The sequence below is a fragment of the Eptatretus burgeri genome, chromosome 6 (assembly GCF_056783735.1).
Source record: "Eptatretus burgeri isolate ZD-2024b chromosome 6, Ebu_testis_v1, whole genome shotgun sequence".
NCBI classification, from domain to species: domain Eukaryota; kingdom Metazoa; phylum Chordata; class Myxini; order Myxiniformes; family Myxinidae; genus Eptatretus; species Eptatretus burgeri.
Genome location: NC_140966.1, coordinates 83305078 through 83323923, shown reverse-complemented (window position 1 = coordinate 83323923; position 18846 = coordinate 83305078). Strand labels below are relative to the sequence as shown.

The following is an 18846-nucleotide window of genomic DNA, read 5'->3' as shown; positions in this document are numbered from 1 at the left end:
TTGTGTGATGGCTGTTGAGACGTGGTTGGTGGTGGTAGTAATGGCGGCTGGTCCAAAATAAACATAGTAAAAGAAAAACGGCTATCGAAAAGGGTCGCAGCCCGCATGAATGACATTTATTCCCTCTAAACAACGGGTTTGGGCCTAACTACACATATACTTACAGAGATATCTCACCTAAGGGACCTGAATGGTGGTTTGCGAATTTCGTCAACCACAACAATATATATAATTTTGGTGAACGAATCAATGATGAAATGTATTTAAAATTGAGATTGTATGTTGCAATTGCCAATGACGGGGTGAACACTGCCAAAAATCATACAGGAGCGGCGTAAGGTGCACGGCAATGGCGCCATTAAAAAGTAGTGCGAACATATTGGTCCTAGAAATGAAATATTTCTGGAGAGGAGTGGCTCAGCTAAGAGACTACCAGGAGACCTGGGGCAGGAGCATTGCTAAATGTGTCATTTCTGTATGATGCAGAGAAAAATGTCTGAAGGAAAATGCAATTGATTGAGGAAAAGGAATTTGACAAACGGAAGACCAAGAGGGAGACGAGGGAATGAAAGATGAGGTGAATTTGATCGTAACAAGAAAGCTGACATGGGGTTTTGAATGTTAGCTTGGAGGTTGTGAGAATGGGGGGGAGGGACATTGTTTAAAATTCCATTGTTTTTGTGTATATTGTTACGAATTCGTGCCCGCCGGCGTGCGATCGGCCGCGTAACTCCAATCGTAACCGCGTCGCGCACCGGACGGAAAATTCAGTCGTGACCCTCCTGGAACTACCGCCAGGAACCAGTCACGGGTGGGGGTTTAACCTCACCACAGCCCAGTCCGCATTCCACCCGTGCGAAATAGGGTGAATCGCCGAATGTCGATATACCTAAGTACCCACGCGGGTAACCTACCGAGGGGCTGCACCGCGCCGCAGGTCGGCCTGGGACACGAACCGCTTTAGCGGTCCGTTCCGTACTACAGTGATAACCGAGCGGTGTTATCGCCGACCTCGACGGATCCGATTCTCTTTACCGGGCGTTCAAAACCCACTACTCATTCAACGATGCAAGATGGCTTTTCAAAAGGGAAATAGGACACGACGAACGGGGTACATTGCACACAAGGACATTTATTCACGATACAGCACAACACAAGCAAGGGCAGTCATGCAATATACAAGTAACAAATAGAATGCAAAAGCAATACGACCGACTATAATTATTATTTACAAGCACAGTCACTTATACAGTCGTTACTTAACAGGACACGGTGCCACAACATGCATACAAAAACAAAAGGAAAGTCCTCCCCATCGGCAGGGAGATAGACAGGGTCCGGGGACCTTTATAAAGTAGGCCTTGGCTGACCGAATGGGCCCACGAGACCTGCCCCCCCTTAGTGGTCGTCGAGTCGTGACATCCCGCTCCCCCGACAGCTAGCGTGGACGCGCCTGGTTTCCGGGCCTCCTGCGTGGCCGGCGAACTCTCTCCAGCACTCCTCGTCCAGACGCGCAGGTCCACACCAAACAGCCGGCAGAGCTGCGCCTTCCGTCCGCATCCCCGATGCATGGGCACTCCACCGGACCCCGACCACAGGAACAGCTGAACCACCCTTGGAGCGCTGAACCCTAGGAAGCACGAGCACTGGACCACCAAAGGCAGGCGAGTGTACCACGAGCCGGAAGAAGCAGCAGGGCATGGACCATCGGGAGACGGGAAGAGAGCCATGAACCACAGGGAGATCTCTCAGAGAGCCCCGAGCCTCGCGTACGGTCCGCCCTTTATAGCGTGGGGCTCCGCCCTTTATAGCGTGGGGCTCCGCCCTTCACTCCACCCCATTTTCGGCTCCACCTCCCTTTGAGGTGTTTCGAGAAGCCTCCCGAAAAGGGGCGTGCCCTCTCACCCCCTCCCCACGCACTGTGCGGGGGACAGGGGAAGTTGGTTTTGGCTCAGGTCCAAGGAATTATTTCCCCAAAGAGAGGCCCCCACCTTTTCTCACCTTTGACCCCCGGCTCAGATTAGAGTACCTATATATAGAGAGTAGCGACATAGGGGGACCAGAATTTGATGGTCACGTGACACATGGGCGCCATTTTGTTTCACACTCTAGCGCCAAGCTACGCATCGAATCCAGATCTTCACCGAGTGAGCTCGGAGAGACCGAGTTTGAAACTGAGTGAAACTTTATTCGTCAAAATGACGGGTTGTTGCGCCTTTGGGTGCAGCAACAAATCTGAGAAGGGGTACAGGATGTATAGGTTTCGTTTTCAATTTCTGCATTTAAGCTTTTAGCCGTCGACAGTGCCTTTAGGCACGGCTCCCGGTATTGGAAGCATGTCATCATGTGACCCATATAAACTTTCAAGGACATCTAAGCTTTTAGAAGTTGTTATCTATGGAAAGAAGAGAAAATTCGTTGTTTTGATAAGTAATTTGATGAACAATTTTGGTATTTGTCTATTTCTTATGTTGACCAAAAACCAGTCAAGTTTTAGACTAAAAAAAGGGCAAAATAATGTACACATATGGACATTGACATGTATGGTATATAAGTCTTACTGTATATGCGTTGAATGTGTTACCATGGTAAAGATTATTGTAATAAGAATTATATCAATCATAGCAGCAATTGATATTATTATTGATTTATAGTCTGTATGATTAAATTGGAACAAAAAATTACCTATAGAACCACTGCCCCCACGCCTGCCCCAAAAATGAAATGCTTTACATTTGGGGGCCCTCTTTATGCATGCCGTTGATCTTATTTATTATCATAACCCCAGTAAGGATCAATGGTAGTCTGGGATGTTGGCATCTAGAAAGCTAACAATATGGGCAATCATTATTTAGCAACCCAATTAATTTACATATTTATCACTTAATTGCACATTCTTATGAAAATACACAATTTGTAATGAATTGTCTGTTTATTTGGTTACCATGGCAACACGTTAGATGGGGTTTCATAAAAAAAAATCTAGCCTACAATCTCTGACCTTCATACTTTCTTTTGGTGTATTTCCATTTTTGTTCAGAATCATCAATCATGTAGTATTGTCTTGAAAACTTGCTGTCAAGTTGTTAATATTTCACCAAAATTAATTTTGCTGTAAACACTAATATATAACTAATCATGATATTACGTATTTATACACTTGAATTTGAAAATGCCTGCAGTGTATGAACAATACAGGTAACTCTGCATGCATGTAAGTCAGCCTTATTAAGTCGAATAATCGCACAAGTTTAAACAAATTTTGAAACCGTATTATGCAAGACGTGTTATTTACCTTCTGTGAGGCAGATTTGTTCTATGTCGAACAGATTTCTGTGGTCCCAAGAGATTCAAGTTAAGCAGAGTTACCTGTACTTATAATTTGTAGCATTTCTTTATCGTTCATCATCTTACAAATTGATGGAACACTGTTGACAGAAATAAAATAGCAAGTCAAACCTACTGCGATTTTTCATGGACTGTTTCTTCACAAGATTGTACCAGTTGAATACTTAACATAAGCATTTTGACATGAACGTGCTTCATAGATTCATCCAATAATTGCATAGCAGGCCTGTGCATTTAACTATTCTTTGCCCATAAAAAGGGTCATTTCAATTGTTAAGATATTTTTGAAATCTGATACAATCATTTTGGCATAGTCACTTTTTGGTGTGTTTGAGAGTGTGTTGGGTGGTAACTATGATGATAAATTACATGTAGGTATCGGTGTTTGTTGTTTTTGTTTGTTATGGGTGAGATGATAATGTGGTGAGATGAAAAAAGTAAAGATGGGTGAGGTGGGGAGGGATGGGTAGGGGCAGGTATGGATCAAATTGAGGCCCCAACTTAGGCCTATGGACTCGAGATTTTTATTTGGCTCGACTTCATGTCATAAGCCTACACAGGCCGAGTTTCTCCCAAATGTCTCGTTCTCTGGCAAACTTACTCTGAGTTTCCCGTGTAATGAGTACATGCATTTTAACATTTTATCACTTTCAACCCCATTGATTCTATAATCAAGATCTTTGGCCGAGTAAAACATGAGAATAAATATATATGTCCAGTGATGTATCCCACCCTCCTGATGTATTGCTTCATTCATGCATGCTGCTACGGCGGTAGCGCACGCACCACGCATTATCCAGAGTGAAACAAAATGGCGCCTATAGCTGAGTTGTCGCTACTCTCTATATATAGGTACTCTAGCTCAGATCGCACTTCCCCCACACCAAGCGCGGGGAAAATCAGGCGGGAGAAGGCGTGCGCCATCGGAGATCCTTCTTGCTTCCCTCCTCGCGTTCTCGGACTGTTTCCGACGCGGAAAGAGGGTTGTAGCGTGGTCCGTGGAGGATGGCGTTCGCAAGCGGGTGTAGTGGTGAAGATGGTGGTGGTTGTTGTAATGGTGATTGTAGCGTGGTTGGCGTAGTTTGTGGTGGCGGTTGTTGGCGTGGAGGTTTGTTGCAATGGTGGTTCAAAATAATAATAGATAAAGAAAAACACTATCTCAAAGGGTAACAGCCTGGTGAACACGAATAAATCCCATTAAACGACGGTGGGGAAATCTAACTGAACACAGACTTACCGGGATAACTGATCTAAGGAACCTATATGGTGTTCTGCGAATTTCCACAGCCGTAACAATATATTATGTAGATGGCCTCAAATCCATTGACTGCAGAGTTTCACTTGAGAACTTTTACCATTAAGAGTATAAACCTTGAATGTGCTTTGTTACTTCTGCCACAAAAAGTGGACAGAGGTTATGTTTTCTACCCCTGCTTGTCTGTCTGTCTTTGAGCATATCTCAAAAAGTTGTGGACGGATTTGTACGAAACTTGGTGAACAGGTTGGGTGTGTGACAGGGATTAACTACTTAGATTTTGGTGAAGATCCAGATCCAGATATTAGAATTTTGAAGTGATTCTTCACCATTGAGCGATGGGGCCAAAAATAAAATCCAGCACAATATTTCAAAAGTTATGTACAGATTATGACAAAACATGGTGGATGATTTTGGTAGATGACGAGAACAAGTAAATTAGATTTTGGTTCAGACCTGGATACTGATCCGGACTATCAGTGGGATACAAAACGTAAACTGTTCAGCCTGCTGAAGGTATATGCTGTACCGAGTGCCGTTCTTGTTGATCATGTATTACTGATGCTGTTCCAGTGACATTCATGAGAACATGGCCCAATATTGTGCTTTGTGTTTGGATGTGCCCAGGTGTATGATGTGCGGCTTTTTGGAAACGTTGAAATCTTCAGCGACTTGTTCCTGTCCGTTTGTGAATGGCCCTCGGACAGGTCGAAAATTCTCGTCTATGGCCTCAGGTCAGGAAATATGTGTTCCTGGTTGTGACAAAATGACGTTCACAAATATCCCATGTCAGATTATCGTCGAGTTCCCTGAAAATGTTTGCCTTTTATTCTTTCACTGAAAGTCAAGGAACCAGACCAGGATGTTCCCTGCAAAGAGAAAGTCTTTCAGGAAGTGTAGTGACGTAACCTTTACAAAAGAATCTCATGATTTTTCTTGAGATTTGATCATAATTTGCTAATGTCATATATCATGAGTAATTATGTGTACATTAATCTGTACGATTGCTGTGCATGTTTACTGCACTTCTAAATGGTGCTGTTTGTTTTTTGTACAGCATACCGATGACCGATGATTTGCCCTGCAACATTGAAACAGCGAGTGAAGACCAACGTGACGTGTACGTGACTGTTTTAGCGACACCAGACTACAGGCCCTGCCACGAGTGTCATCATATTGTTCACGATTCCAACGGTAAGCATTGTACTGCTGCAAGTTTCGCCTGATTATCACTCTGTTATCTCGACTCAAAGCACTTCTAATTGTACTACTATCGTGCTCTTTATGAACCGTAAAACCTAAGGTTCTTCAAAGGTCGTTTTCATCGACATTAATTTTATCCACCATTGTCAGATATTCTTTACGAATAACTGAGGCGGTGTGTTGGTTCAGTGCGGTGTTTTACGCTTTTATACATATGATTCGATGTGGAAGGAATTGTTTAATATACGATGTTTGTTGAGGCGAGAAGTTGATTGTAAAAGTTGAGTCGAGTGAAGAGGCCACAAGTAGTTGGATTTTAAGCCTTGTGGACAGATTGTGGGTATTCAGGTAATTCCTAGCTGCTTCCCTACATTAACGAGCAATTTCTAGTGGGATATAGAACCATCTAGACAATTAATCATCAGTGCTTTCTAGAATTCGGGGCTTTTGTGGCCTGTACTTCAATTGAGTATATAAATGATAAAGCAGAATGAGTGAGGGAGGGGTGTGGAAGAGGAGTGAGGAGAGAAGATCCAGTTAGCATTTGCTTTGCTGAGTGCATTGCCATGCCAGTGTGATTATTGATATATATATATATATATATATATATATATATATATATATATATATATATATATATATATATATATATATATATATATATATATATATGTCAATTCGGTTTTGGACGATATATGCGTGTAGGCCTATATGTGTTGTTGAACAGCTGGCCCTACTCAACCCACAATTGTCACCTGAAAAACAAAACAAAAAACAAACATCCACCATTTTGTGAAGGCACATCGGCCTCTGGTGTCAGCCCATGGGCCAGTGCAATTGGAATTATCTGAGCTATATGTAACCATGATGTATTATATTTGCACAAAAGCAGTGAGCATGTTTTTGCTTCATGTATTTAACCTGAGTTTTTATTTATTTATTGTCGGGAGAGATTGAGGCAGTGGTCTGTGGCCTTTGCACCACGAGAATTAAGGGGATTAGCAATTTGGATAATAATTGAAGGTTTTTGTCTTTTTTCCTGTTTTTGCCTGAGTTTTCAAGGCTAATTAGTGTGAAAATACAGAAGGGTCACCCATCATAAGCATTAGGCATGTTTATACTTCCTGTGTGTGATACGTGTTGCAGCAGTCTATTGTTTATACATTGCCTAAATAAAGTGATGAGCAATTTGTGTCATAAATCCAGGGCTTTTTGGCATAATTTCAGTTTTACCCCGAGTTTTCAATGCTGAATAGTGTGAAAATACTGAAGGGTCGCCCATCATCATCTTGCTTTTACTTTGTCATGTAACTATCCATGTATAACCGTCGCTTCACTGACGGGTTTAATCAAAAGACAGCATGTTGTACCTCACAAGCATATTGCCTGTCCATCTGAAAATGTGTATGAAAAATGAAGTAAAACACAGGAAAAAATATATCTTATGATGGCGCCGTCGGCTGTGTGCTGCTTCTGTGTACTATTGTGTATATTTAGGTCATCTCTACAGAGATGACCTAATAAAGCTGGACCAAATGTCCGTCCATCAACAATTTTTCTTTACGATGTTGATGAAACTTAGTATGTGGGTAGAGGTCGATGAGTGTTGCACAACGATATCACTTTTGTCCCGGTTCAAGGTCAGGGTCAAGGTCACGAGGTCACGTAAGTTATAAAAATCGACATTTTCAAAACCTATCTCGTCTGCCATTCTACAAGATATTCGGCAACTGTTTATTGATTATGATAGTAAAAAATATTATCTTGTATCTAACTGGACAGATTTTTGAATTTCCTTCCCGTTTGATCGTCACGTGATCTGGAAGTTGGCCAAAAACGCCGATGCGATTCGCAAAGAAGGAAGGAAGGAGAAATGAAATATAAATATAAAACACATTTTTAGCCTTTTATATTTATACATTTTCCGCCGAAGGTGAAAAATTTTCAAAACCCGAAATGTAAACGTCGGCATTTATTTTCAAAATATAATTTCGTGCACGCGCGTCAAGATGCGGAGTCATCTTTAACCAAACTGCGCAGTAGTCCTCGGTCATGACTGAACATTGAGAACTTGTGGTATTATAGAGATGACCGTCACCCCCACACGGGGGTAATTTTTTTTATATTGCTTTGAGAAGTATTACGATATCTGCACCAATAAATGTCAGTCAGTCCATCCATCAGTCAGTCTCCTGCATAACTCCAAAACCATGAAACCGAGTGGCCCCAAACTTTGCCTGCATAGGAAGGGAACACCAAGATAGTGCATGAATGAAAATTGGGTGTTTGGGTAAATTTAAACATCCCTTTTGAAGGTGATTAATGGTCTTATTTAATTATCCTTTATCATTGAGGCGTTATCCTTGGCCACCTCTCTGTCCCTCGCTGGGGTCGTGATTCTAATAAAGTGTGACGGACAAACAAATGGACACTTCTTTCAGTGATTGATTGAAGATGAAAACTCCAGGTCAAATGTGAACGACCCTCTTATGTTATTGGAGGTAGCAAATGGAAATCTTTTTCTTTAAAAAAAAAAATCAAACCAGTTTTGTGGGTAATCCAACTTCAATATATCCTACTTAGCATTCTTCTTTACATTGGTGTTTTTACATCATCGGTTTTATCAATACCTATGATGTTAATGCTTGCTTCAAATTGTCCTTGTTTCCAACTATTGGTTCCCCAATAACTGATAACCTATCGCTTAAAAGTTTTTTTTTTTTAATTTTCCCCTCCATCCTTGTCCCATATGTTTCTCCCTCAATTTGAGTCCCACCTTCAACAATAAGACCATATTGTAATTGTGATGGTTATCTCTAAGCCTGATGGTATTTTCCATACAATACCAAGCTCCTTTTAACATGGTGAGCAGTTCAACAAATTCCTCTCTGGATCTGTGTTTGTGTTACTTTTGTGTTCCTTCAAATGCAAGTCAAGTCTGTAGAAACTCCACTTTTATGTACCTTCAGATTCCACAACAGCAGGGCATAGAGCACATAAGTGCCCGTGCAACGGCTTTCTACTTCACTTCAAGTACCAGGTGGTTTACCCCTTCCCATCATTCCAACCCTCCATTCAACTCCGTAAAGATGGTGTTTTCCTGCTCAATACCAGTTACTCACTGCTTGCCTGCGCCATTACACATGCCAAAGGTGAGCTTTTTACACAACCTGATTTTTTTTGTTTGTTTTAAGCCACACAAAACACTAAATGACTAGCAATAAGCTGTGTAGTATCAACTGATCAATTTCTGAATCACACTTTTCATTTAGACATAGAATCTCAAAGCATTTTACAAAGAAGGAAGAGATGCTTGGTACTACCCAGAAGGAAAAGTGGAAAATTTTAAATGGTAAATTCAGAAAAAGCAACTGAGAACAAATTGATGGGTTTTAGGAGAGATTTAAAAAATATATTATGCAGCTTTGTGAAATTTTTAAAAGGAAAAGTTCCACAGTTGAGTAGCAAAAAAATCTGAAGAACGCTCATCACCTGAAGTCTTCATCCTAAAGCGAGAAACGACTTGGAGATTAGGTCAGAAATCTTGGCATGAACCAATTTATCTTGGCATGAGAAAAGAAGCAGGTAAGCCTCGCAACGGTGAGTTGCAGTAATCCAAGCACAACATGCTTGAACTGTATTTTCACAACTGTTTTTTTATTCCACCATCTGTTATCTCACATTCCGCCACCTTGATCTTCAGCAGATACAGTACATTAAAAGAATAATAAATAAAAATTGTGGATATGGTTTGCAACACTAAAAAGACAAATTCCCTCAAAGATTATTAATATAAAAAACAAAACAAGTGAGAATTGCTTTGCAATACACATCCCCTACTGATGTGATATTTTCCAAGTCCAAAAAGTGCATAACCCTGTGAAAAATTAACGAAATGCCTTGAAACTCGAACTTGTGTAACTTATCTTTATAAAGCCATGTACCAAGTTTCAGTTGAATATGTTGAAGGGTATGGGAAAAAGTCTGAAAAACCATAGATGTTGTATTGCTTTGAGACGTATTAAATGTCAGTCAGACATTTATTGGTGACAGACAAATGTCAGTAAACGTCCATGGACTGATGGACGGACAGACAGACAGACAGACGGAGAACCTATAGTCCCCTCCGGTGAAACCAGTAGGGGACTTATAAATACATTACTCTGACTTTTAGAGTTTTTTTTTTATTAGAGAAAAACACGAAATTTCTGTGCGGACAGACAGGCAAACAAACAAATGAAAAATCACTCAGAGTGACATCTGGGCAAAACAGCACAAAATAGAATGGCACTTGGTAGAGCGCATACCTCTGCCAGGTGGAACAGTTCACATTCTGTATCCCACTGATGGACTGGATCCGAACCAAAATCCAATCTGCTTGTTATTGTCACCTATTCAACTTATCCACCTTGTTTTGTCATAACTTGTCAACAAATTTTTGAGATATAGTGATATATTTAGTTTTTGGCCCTATCTATCAATTTTAGAAATTAGGCCTCTGTTGACCTTTTGACCTTAAAATGAATTGGTAGTTGAATTCAGCGACCTGACATGAAAATGCTCTTCAAATTTCAAGTCAATTGGATGAAAATTGAGGATTTTAGAAAAATTTTAATTTTTTATGATTTAAAAAAAATGCCCCAAAGGCAGCTTGTATTCCTTGTACAAAGATCTATTTTCAGATCTTAGCAATGCGCAGAAGATATCAAAGTGTTAGAAAATGTGAAAGTGGAGGTCTGGTGGTGATCCCCAAGTTTCACTTTGTGAAATTGAATCTTTTTAATATTGGATAAGGGGCTAAGCACTAACACATCAGTCTTAACAGCATTGACTCTTAAGAAGGTTTGTGACCATCTACTGTATATTTGAGTTTCAGAGAGGGGAATTCAGAATTGCAGAAGAGAGCACATCATCAGGTTCAATGGACAGGTAGATCTTGGTATCGTCAGCACAGCAATGAGGGATGATATTGAAATTCTGTAAAATTATCAAAGCGAAGCACCATTAGTAGGGGGTGGGGTGGGGGGAAACTGCAAAAAGTGGCTGAGTTAAGGAGTTATCCTCCTCGGTCAGCTTGAAAATTTTCATTGCTACGAGATGTTAGGTTCATATGTGGGTGACTTTATCTGGGTGGATGTTAATTGTAGAAGTGGTGCAATTTTCTTTTATTCTCTTTGAAACTCGACCTTTGACATTTGCACTTTTTCAAATCGAAATGTTGTGTGCTATTGAACACATCCTGATGTCTGTTCATTTTGTTCACTTTAACATTCGAACTTGAGGGGTTTCAAAGTAATGTGTCATTCACTGAAGCTTAGTTTATCAAGCAAACTTAGAAATTACAGGTATCGAGAAGGTTTTTGTTTGTTTGTTTGTTTTTGAATGTGAAAGTGGATTCCAACATTCGAATAGCTTTTACTGATTTCTAAAAAGTGATAAACATCATTGCAACACTTTATCTATTCATCCAGATTAACCGTATGAATAGGCATGTCGGCATATTGCATCATATATTGTTTTTAAACCATACTCCTGCACATTAGTGCTATGGAGTTAGTACAACATGTAAATTAGTGCTGCAATCATCACACATATAAAAAGAAAATCACAATGTCATTTGAGCAACTACATGCAAATGACAATGAATACAGCATGAACTAGAAGGGTACTCGGTGGAGCGCATACCTCCACCACGCAATGCCTGATCCACGAGAACATATCAGGCCCAATACATTTTTGAAATATCGTGCTATGGAACACTATATCGTTCTTGGCACTGTCTCTCAACGGTGAAGAATCACTTGGACAATTGAATAATTCTCGTATCTGGCTCCGGATCTTCACCAAAATCTCATCAATTCGTCCTTGCCACACACCCAACCTGCCCACCAATATTCATCCGAATCCGTCCACAAATTTTTGAGATATCGTTCTATATATCATTTTTGGCCCGATCTCTCACTGGTGAAGAATCACTTTTAAAATTAAATAATTCTCGTATCCAGATCCAGATCTTCACCAAAATCTAATCAGTTCGTCCTTGTCACACACCGAACCTGTCCACCAAGTTTCATCCAGATCTGTCCATAACTTTTTTGAGATATCCTGCACACAAACAAACAGACAGAAAGGGTTGAAAGCATAACCTCCTTCACCTTTGGTGGTGGAGGTAACAAACAATAATGGTTCTGCCACTCACCTTAATACAACTACTGCATTTTGTTATGATTTTGCAGACTGATCTTGAAAGTTAATGTTATTAGTCACTGTTCTGCAAACGAGGTGACCATCATTCCTGTGATAATACATATGTGTGATGTTTTTTATTTTTATTTTTTCAGGACTGGTCTCTCTCGCTAGTTATTAAATATTCCACACTTTGCCTCTTAATCACGGTCACAAAGGCTTTCAGGTGCAATCCAAATAATGTAAAAGTATCACAACTATTCATGTGAATCGGTGTCTGAGGTGTACAACACTTTGTTGCTGCATGTTTCACTGTCACATGGACACACATCAGAGCAGATATTATCTTTCTGGCATTTGCACCTTCTATTACTGCAGTCACTCTTGCATCCACACTTGGAAAATGTCAGAAGAGCTTCAAGAGCTGGTGGGATGTAGCATTAAGGAGTGACTTTTTCATTAAGCATCAGCTTCGGAACAAGGTGACCATTCTCATCCAATACCCGTCCATTGTTGACAAGAGATGCTGATACCTACTGAACACAGGAGTAGCATTTGAACAGATGTAAGCCTGGTAGTTGACACGCTTTATATGTTTCTTGAAAGCATCCATTGTGGGAGGTAGTTTTTCACTTGTCTTGATTTTAATTGCGAACAAGTCACAGCAAACTGCATTCAGAGATGCTTAATCTCGTCCAGTATACATCATGGACACCAAATAAACGTCTGCCGCTTCAGTCGCAATGGCAATCCTTGTTGCATCTTTTCCAAGAACCTTTAGTCCAGCCATCAGTTGTTTTTCTGTAGCAGCCTTCATCTACTTATCTTTTCCCATTCCACGAATGCTGATGTCGAGTCACAGCCGCTGAATGAGAGAATGGATGGCAATACATGTGTCATAATGTTCTCCTAGTTCTGCTGTGATAGTGTGCATGCACACAGACCTCCTCTTGTGACCAGTTCCAGTTTTCAAGTGTCATCATTGATCTGTACCTTGGGCACATGTAGGCTATGTCTCCACAAAACAACTCCGTCAACGCCCAAGATATTCTTTGCATGTGCAATATGCAGGAACATGCACGACTCGGCTTCTTCGTGGTTAGCTGACATCTCAGAGACATCATGATAGTATCCCCTAACTACTTTGACTGCTTTCCATATGTCATGGAATCCATCCGACAGGTACAGTTCATAACCTTGTGAAAGCGTGTCTTCACCCTTTGTACTCGTCTTCCATGAGAAAGTTTGCTGTATTTTCCTTGTTGTTTGCATTTGACATCATCTTCAGCCATTGTTTTGGAAGAGGTGCCAAGCATGACGGATTTCGGATTTCTTGCATTTCTGCACTGCCTCTGCGAGCTCTTTCACCTGACTTGATCGATTCTTCATTAGAATAGTTATCACCAACTACAGCAATGTACATGCATTTCCTTCCAAGGATTCTGTTCAATAACTGATCAGACAACAACTTCGATCAAAATCTGTATTTTTATACAGACATAGATTCGTTTTATCTTATTTTTTAACCTTTTTTTTGTAACTACTTTAAGGTACATTTCTTGTGATTGAACTAAGGACACTCTTTTATCACTCTGTTGCATATCCTGAATAAATTTGATGTTAAATTGATGCGAGTATGAATTCATGAAGAAAATATGCATATAATCTTGATCCTGCCTTTGATTCGGCAAATAATTTATGCATATTTCACACGAATGTCTATGTGTGGGATTACATCTATGAAGAGACTTTATTTGTTAATAAAAAAAGAATTGCACCATTTTCAGAATCTACATCTACCCTAGCATGAGTCCATCCCCATTGACCTAACAACTGACAGTCTTTACTCTTTTATAGCGCTTTGCTATATGGTTGGCGCAGGAGAGGTCATAGCTGACAGTTCGTAGTTAGCTGATAGCTCGGGGACATCATGATGGTATCCCCTAACTACTCTGTGAGGCCTAAAAAGTTCAAGTCTGATAGCTGACCATCATTATCAATAACTCATCTTTAGCCACTCGAGGATTTAAAATTATTATTTTTTTATCTTTTTATTTTTTCTTTTATTTTAAAAAACATTTTAGGCCTCACTGTCAGCCATAGCCATCCATATAGCAAAGTTTGCCTCCAATGCCAGTTACAGATTGGGCATCCTCTGTCATTCCAAGTCATCTATCCATCTATATTATCTATCCATATATATTACTAAAACACTCTTGTATGTATGTTACCGAAATACAGCCAAAATGGTACACGATAGCGCAAAAAGTTTCGGCCCACCTAACTCACCATTCTCCTGCGGTGTGAAGTATCAAGTTTCGTTCAAATCTGGCAACGGAAAAAATTATTTAAAAATCGATTCCCGATTCAGTCAAGTACTCTTCGGGAGAATCTGATCAATGCAAACAACCTCAGCGGTATAGTTCGTTGGAGCTCTTTTTTTTCTTGAAATGATTACTTACAAAATCTCAAACATTTAGTATAGACAAAGAACGATTTATGTTTAAGCATAAAATAAACCGCCATTTTGATCTAATACTTCCGTGTTCATTAATAGATAAAATTGTGTTTAGAAGATTACGCACAATAATTTATTCGACTTTCTTTTCTCCTTATTTTTTTTCAGATTGACGCGCAATATCAAGTTTCGTTCAAATCGGGCAACAAAATAAATGATTAAGAAATCAATTGCCGATTCAGTCAAGTACTCTTCGGGATTATTTGATCAAATCAAACAACCTCATCGGTATCGTTCGCTGGAGCTTTATTTTTAAATTATTTTTATTTTTTATGAAATGAGTTTTTTTTTATCAACCGCTGTCACAATGGGACCCCAACAGGTTCACGGGTTGTCTGGTATATTACTAAAACTCTCATCTTGTATGTATGTATGTATGTTCTCGAAATACAACCAAAACGTTACACGATAGTGCAAAAATTTTAGTGCCACTTTACTCACCATTCGCCTGCGGTGTGCAGTATCAAGTTTCGTTAAAATCAGGCAATGACAAAAATTATTAAAAAATCAATTCCCGATTCAGTCAAGTATTGTTCTGGAGAATTTGATCAATGCAAACAACCTCAGCGGTATAGTTTGCTGGAGCTATCTTTTTCTTTTTTTTTTAAATGATTTTTTTGTCTCAACCGTTGTTACAACGGGAATCCAACAGGTTCATGGGTCGTCTAGTATATTAATAAAACTCTCATCTTGTATATATGTATGTATGTTCCCAAAATACAGCCAAAACGGAACACGATAGCGCAAATTTTTTTAGAGCAACCTTACTCACCATTCATCTGCAGTGTGCATGCAGTAACAAGTTTCGTTCAAATCGGGCAACGAAAAAATATATTAAAAAATCAATTCCCGATTCAGTCGAGTCCTCTTCGGGAGAATTTGATCAATGCAAACAACCTCAGCGGTATAGTTCGCTGGAGCTATCTTCTGTTTTTTTTTCCTTGAAATGATTTATTTTAAAATCTCAAACATTTGGTATAGACAAAGAACGATTTATTTTTCAGCATAAAATAAACCACCATTTTGATCTTATACTTCCGTGTTCATTAATAAATAAAATTGAGTTTAGAAGATTGCGCACAAGAATTTCTTCGACTTTCTTTTCTCTGTTTTTTTTTTCACATTGACGTGCAATATCAAGTTTCGTTCAAATCGGGCAACGAAAAAAAATTATAAAAAAATCAATTCCCGATTCAGTGAAGTACTCTTCGGGATTATTTGATCAAATCAAACAACCTCAGCGGTGTAGTTCGCTGGAGCTTAAAAAAAATTATTATTTTTTATGAAATGATTTTTTTTCTCAACCGCTGTCACAACGGGAACCGAACGGGTTCACGGGTCGTCTAGTTATCTAGTATATTATTAAAACACTGATCTTGTATGTATGTTCTCGAAATACAGCCAAAACTGTACAGGATAGCGCAACAATGTTAGTGCCACCTTACTGATGATTCACCTGCGGTGTGCAGTATCAAGTTTCGTTAAAATGAGGCAATGAAAAAAAATTATTAAAAAATTAATTCCCGATTCAGTCAAGTACTCTTCGCGAGAATTTGATCAATGCAAACAACCTCAGCGGTATAGTTTGCTGGAGCTATCTTCTTTTTTTAAATGTTTTTTTTTTATCAACCGCTGTCACAACAGGAACCCAATGGGTTCACGGGTCGTCTGGTATATTACTAAAACTCTCATCTTGTATGTATGTATGTTCCCAAAATACAGCCAAAACGGAACATGATAGCGCAAAAATGTTAGAGCTACCTTACCATTCACCTGTGGTGTGCAGTATCAAGTTTCGTTCAAATCGGGCAACGAAAAAAATTATTAAAAAATCAATTCTCGATTCAGTCAAGTCATCTTCAGGAGAATTTGATCAATGCAAACAACCTCAGCGGTATAGTTTGCTGGAACTATCTTTGTTTCTTTTTCTTGAAATGATTATTTTAAAATGTCAAACATTTAGTATAGATAAAGAACGATTTATTTTTAAGCATAAAATAAACATTGCCATTTTGATCTAATACTTCCGTGTTCATTAATAAATAATTGTGTTTTAAGATTACGCACAATAATTTCTTCGACTTTATCTCCGTTTTTTTTTTCACTTTGACATGCAATATAAACTTTCGTTCAAATTGAGCAATGAAAAAAATTATTTAAAAATCAATTCCCTATTTAGTCAAGTACTCTTCGGGATTATTTGATCGATGCAAACAACCTCAGCGGTATAGTTTGCTGGAGCTATCTTTTTTTTAAATTTTTTTGAAATGATTTTTTAATTAACCGCTGTCACAAGGGGAACCCAACGGGTTCACGGGTTGTCTAGTTCTTTATAAAATCGAAACTACTTGCAGCTTACAAGTCCTTTTTCTTCAGCTCATTGGAGTTCTGCTCTCATCTGTGGGCAGGTGGGCCAGTATCATATCTTTCTCTCATGAATTATATGGAATTAAATTTTAATACTTGGGGGATAGAACACACTGGCTATTCCAGCAACCCCCACTGATTAAACTTTAAAATCCAAGCCTTCTGCTCACATCTCCACTCTTGTTCTTTTCTCCTGTTTGTGGAACTGCCTTCTAGAAACTGTTTAATCTCACTCCTCTCTCCAGTGTTTCAAGCAAGGGGTGCACCAACTCGTGTCATCTCCCATCCCTACCCATGATGTTTACCACCCCCATTATTCCTTCCTCACCAAATCCACTTACTTGGCGCTTACTCGGTTTCCTACTTTCTCTCTCCCGTATTTTTCTGTTTATTCTTATGTCGAACTGTTTCCCCACTTTCAGAACATTGCTTGTTAGCCAATTTCCCCTCACTTTTCTGTGAGCCTAGATTTTGTATGAAAGAAGACGAAGAAATATATACGAATATCTCCCATTGTCTTTACCCTACATATGCCCTGTGTACAAGTTCCTTCGTGAGATTTTAATCACTGTAAAAAGTGTTGCAAGACGTTGCAAAAGGAGTTTTGTTTGATGCAAATAGTTTCAATGCCAACTTTCACAATAGAAAAGCAGAGGCGGAATGGAACCCTCAAAGAAGCACCCATAACTGTCATCCTGGTGTTTCCTAAGCAGGGCATTGGATCATAAAGTGCACCATCCTTCAGATGGACGTTCAGCCGGGTATCCCGTCAGTTAGCATTAATTTGTGGACGTTATAGATCCCACCGTATCTTTTGTGAAAAGGACCCAAGTTATCACCAGCACCCTGAACAAATCGCAAATTCCTGCCGGAATGCACAGGGGCACTGCATCAGCGGCACCATGGCTCAGTAATTGACACAACTACCAGACCAAATTTAGAATGAAATCCCAATCCAATGTACATTTGCTAACATCAGCATCGTTGTATGGTAGAGAATATTATGTTGATTTCATATAATAGTGTTGATCTGCTATCTTTTTCTCTTTCTTTTTTTTTTCTGTTTTTTACCAGACAATGCAAATCATGGACTGTTGTGTACACGAAGAACGGAGTCTTCAGGGTTTTGTACCAAACACAGCACTGACTGCACACCAAGGCATGAAGCAGAGGGATTAGAAGAACATCTGTCTTGTGCTCCCAATGTCAAAGGGGGAGCTCTTGCTGTGCCAAAATTCTTCCCTGAGTTGAACACGGTCCATGGTAGTAATACCTTGAGGCAAAGCACCCTCCAACCCCCTCCACATTCTTCAATGGCCAGTGAGTCTTCGGAATCCCTTAAAAGCAAGACCTACAATTGTGATTTGATGTCAGAACAATGCCAAAGGCATTTGGCCAGAAAGTCTTCAGACCCTTCGTATCATCAAACTTCAGACATTTTAACAAGAAGACCTGAAACCTTGGCTAAGCAACCTGCGCAGATGTGTGAAGAGTGGGTCACTGGAAGACGGGATGCAACGGCCTCGGACCGCTGCTCCGTGGCGCGAGAGTTTGCAAGCGAGTTGTTTAGGCGTGCTCAGCCTCAGAGCGAGGCATCGGGTTCCTCGAGGGATGAAGACCTGCCCTCCGTTCTCGAAGTAAGAAGACCAGGGTGCCAACAATCGGCAGAGTCTCTTCGAGAATCTTTGAGCATGAATGATTCCCAGCTTACGGAGAGTGTGTTGTGTTCAGCAAGCATAATTTCTTGTGTGAACGGAGAGGTTTCAAACATGCCTGATGGCATGTGCAGAGAACAAAAAGAGAGTAACGGGGCAAACTCTGAGAGCCAAGGTACTATTGTTGGTCGATGTTGTGCAAAGATCTTTTCAACCTTTTTATACAGCTTTTTAATTTATAGCAGACCTGATTTATCGCATCGGAGTACACGGAGAATTTTGACTGTAGTCTTGACCTCACCTGCCCCACTCCT

At 39.9% G+C, this 18846-nt stretch overlaps 1 protein-coding gene across 8 annotated transcripts in view; it reads left to right on the top strand.

Annotated features, from left to right (window-relative positions):
* Positions 1–18846, top strand: part of DCAF15 (DDB1 and CUL4 associated factor 15) — a 77555-nt gene that overhangs the window by 25086 nt on the left and 33623 nt on the right. For all 8 annotated transcript variants that reach the window (XM_085885887.1, XM_085885886.1, XM_085885885.1 and 5 more), the window contains exons 4-7: positions 5231–5337; positions 5661–5797; positions 8776–8958; positions 17952–18707. In XM_085885887.1, coding sequence (XP_085742013.1) covers positions 5231–5337; positions 5661–5797; positions 8776–8958; positions 17952–18707 — 1183 coding nt within the window. The remainder of the gene's footprint in view (positions 1–5230; positions 5338–5660; positions 5798–8775; positions 8959–17951; positions 18708–18846) is intronic.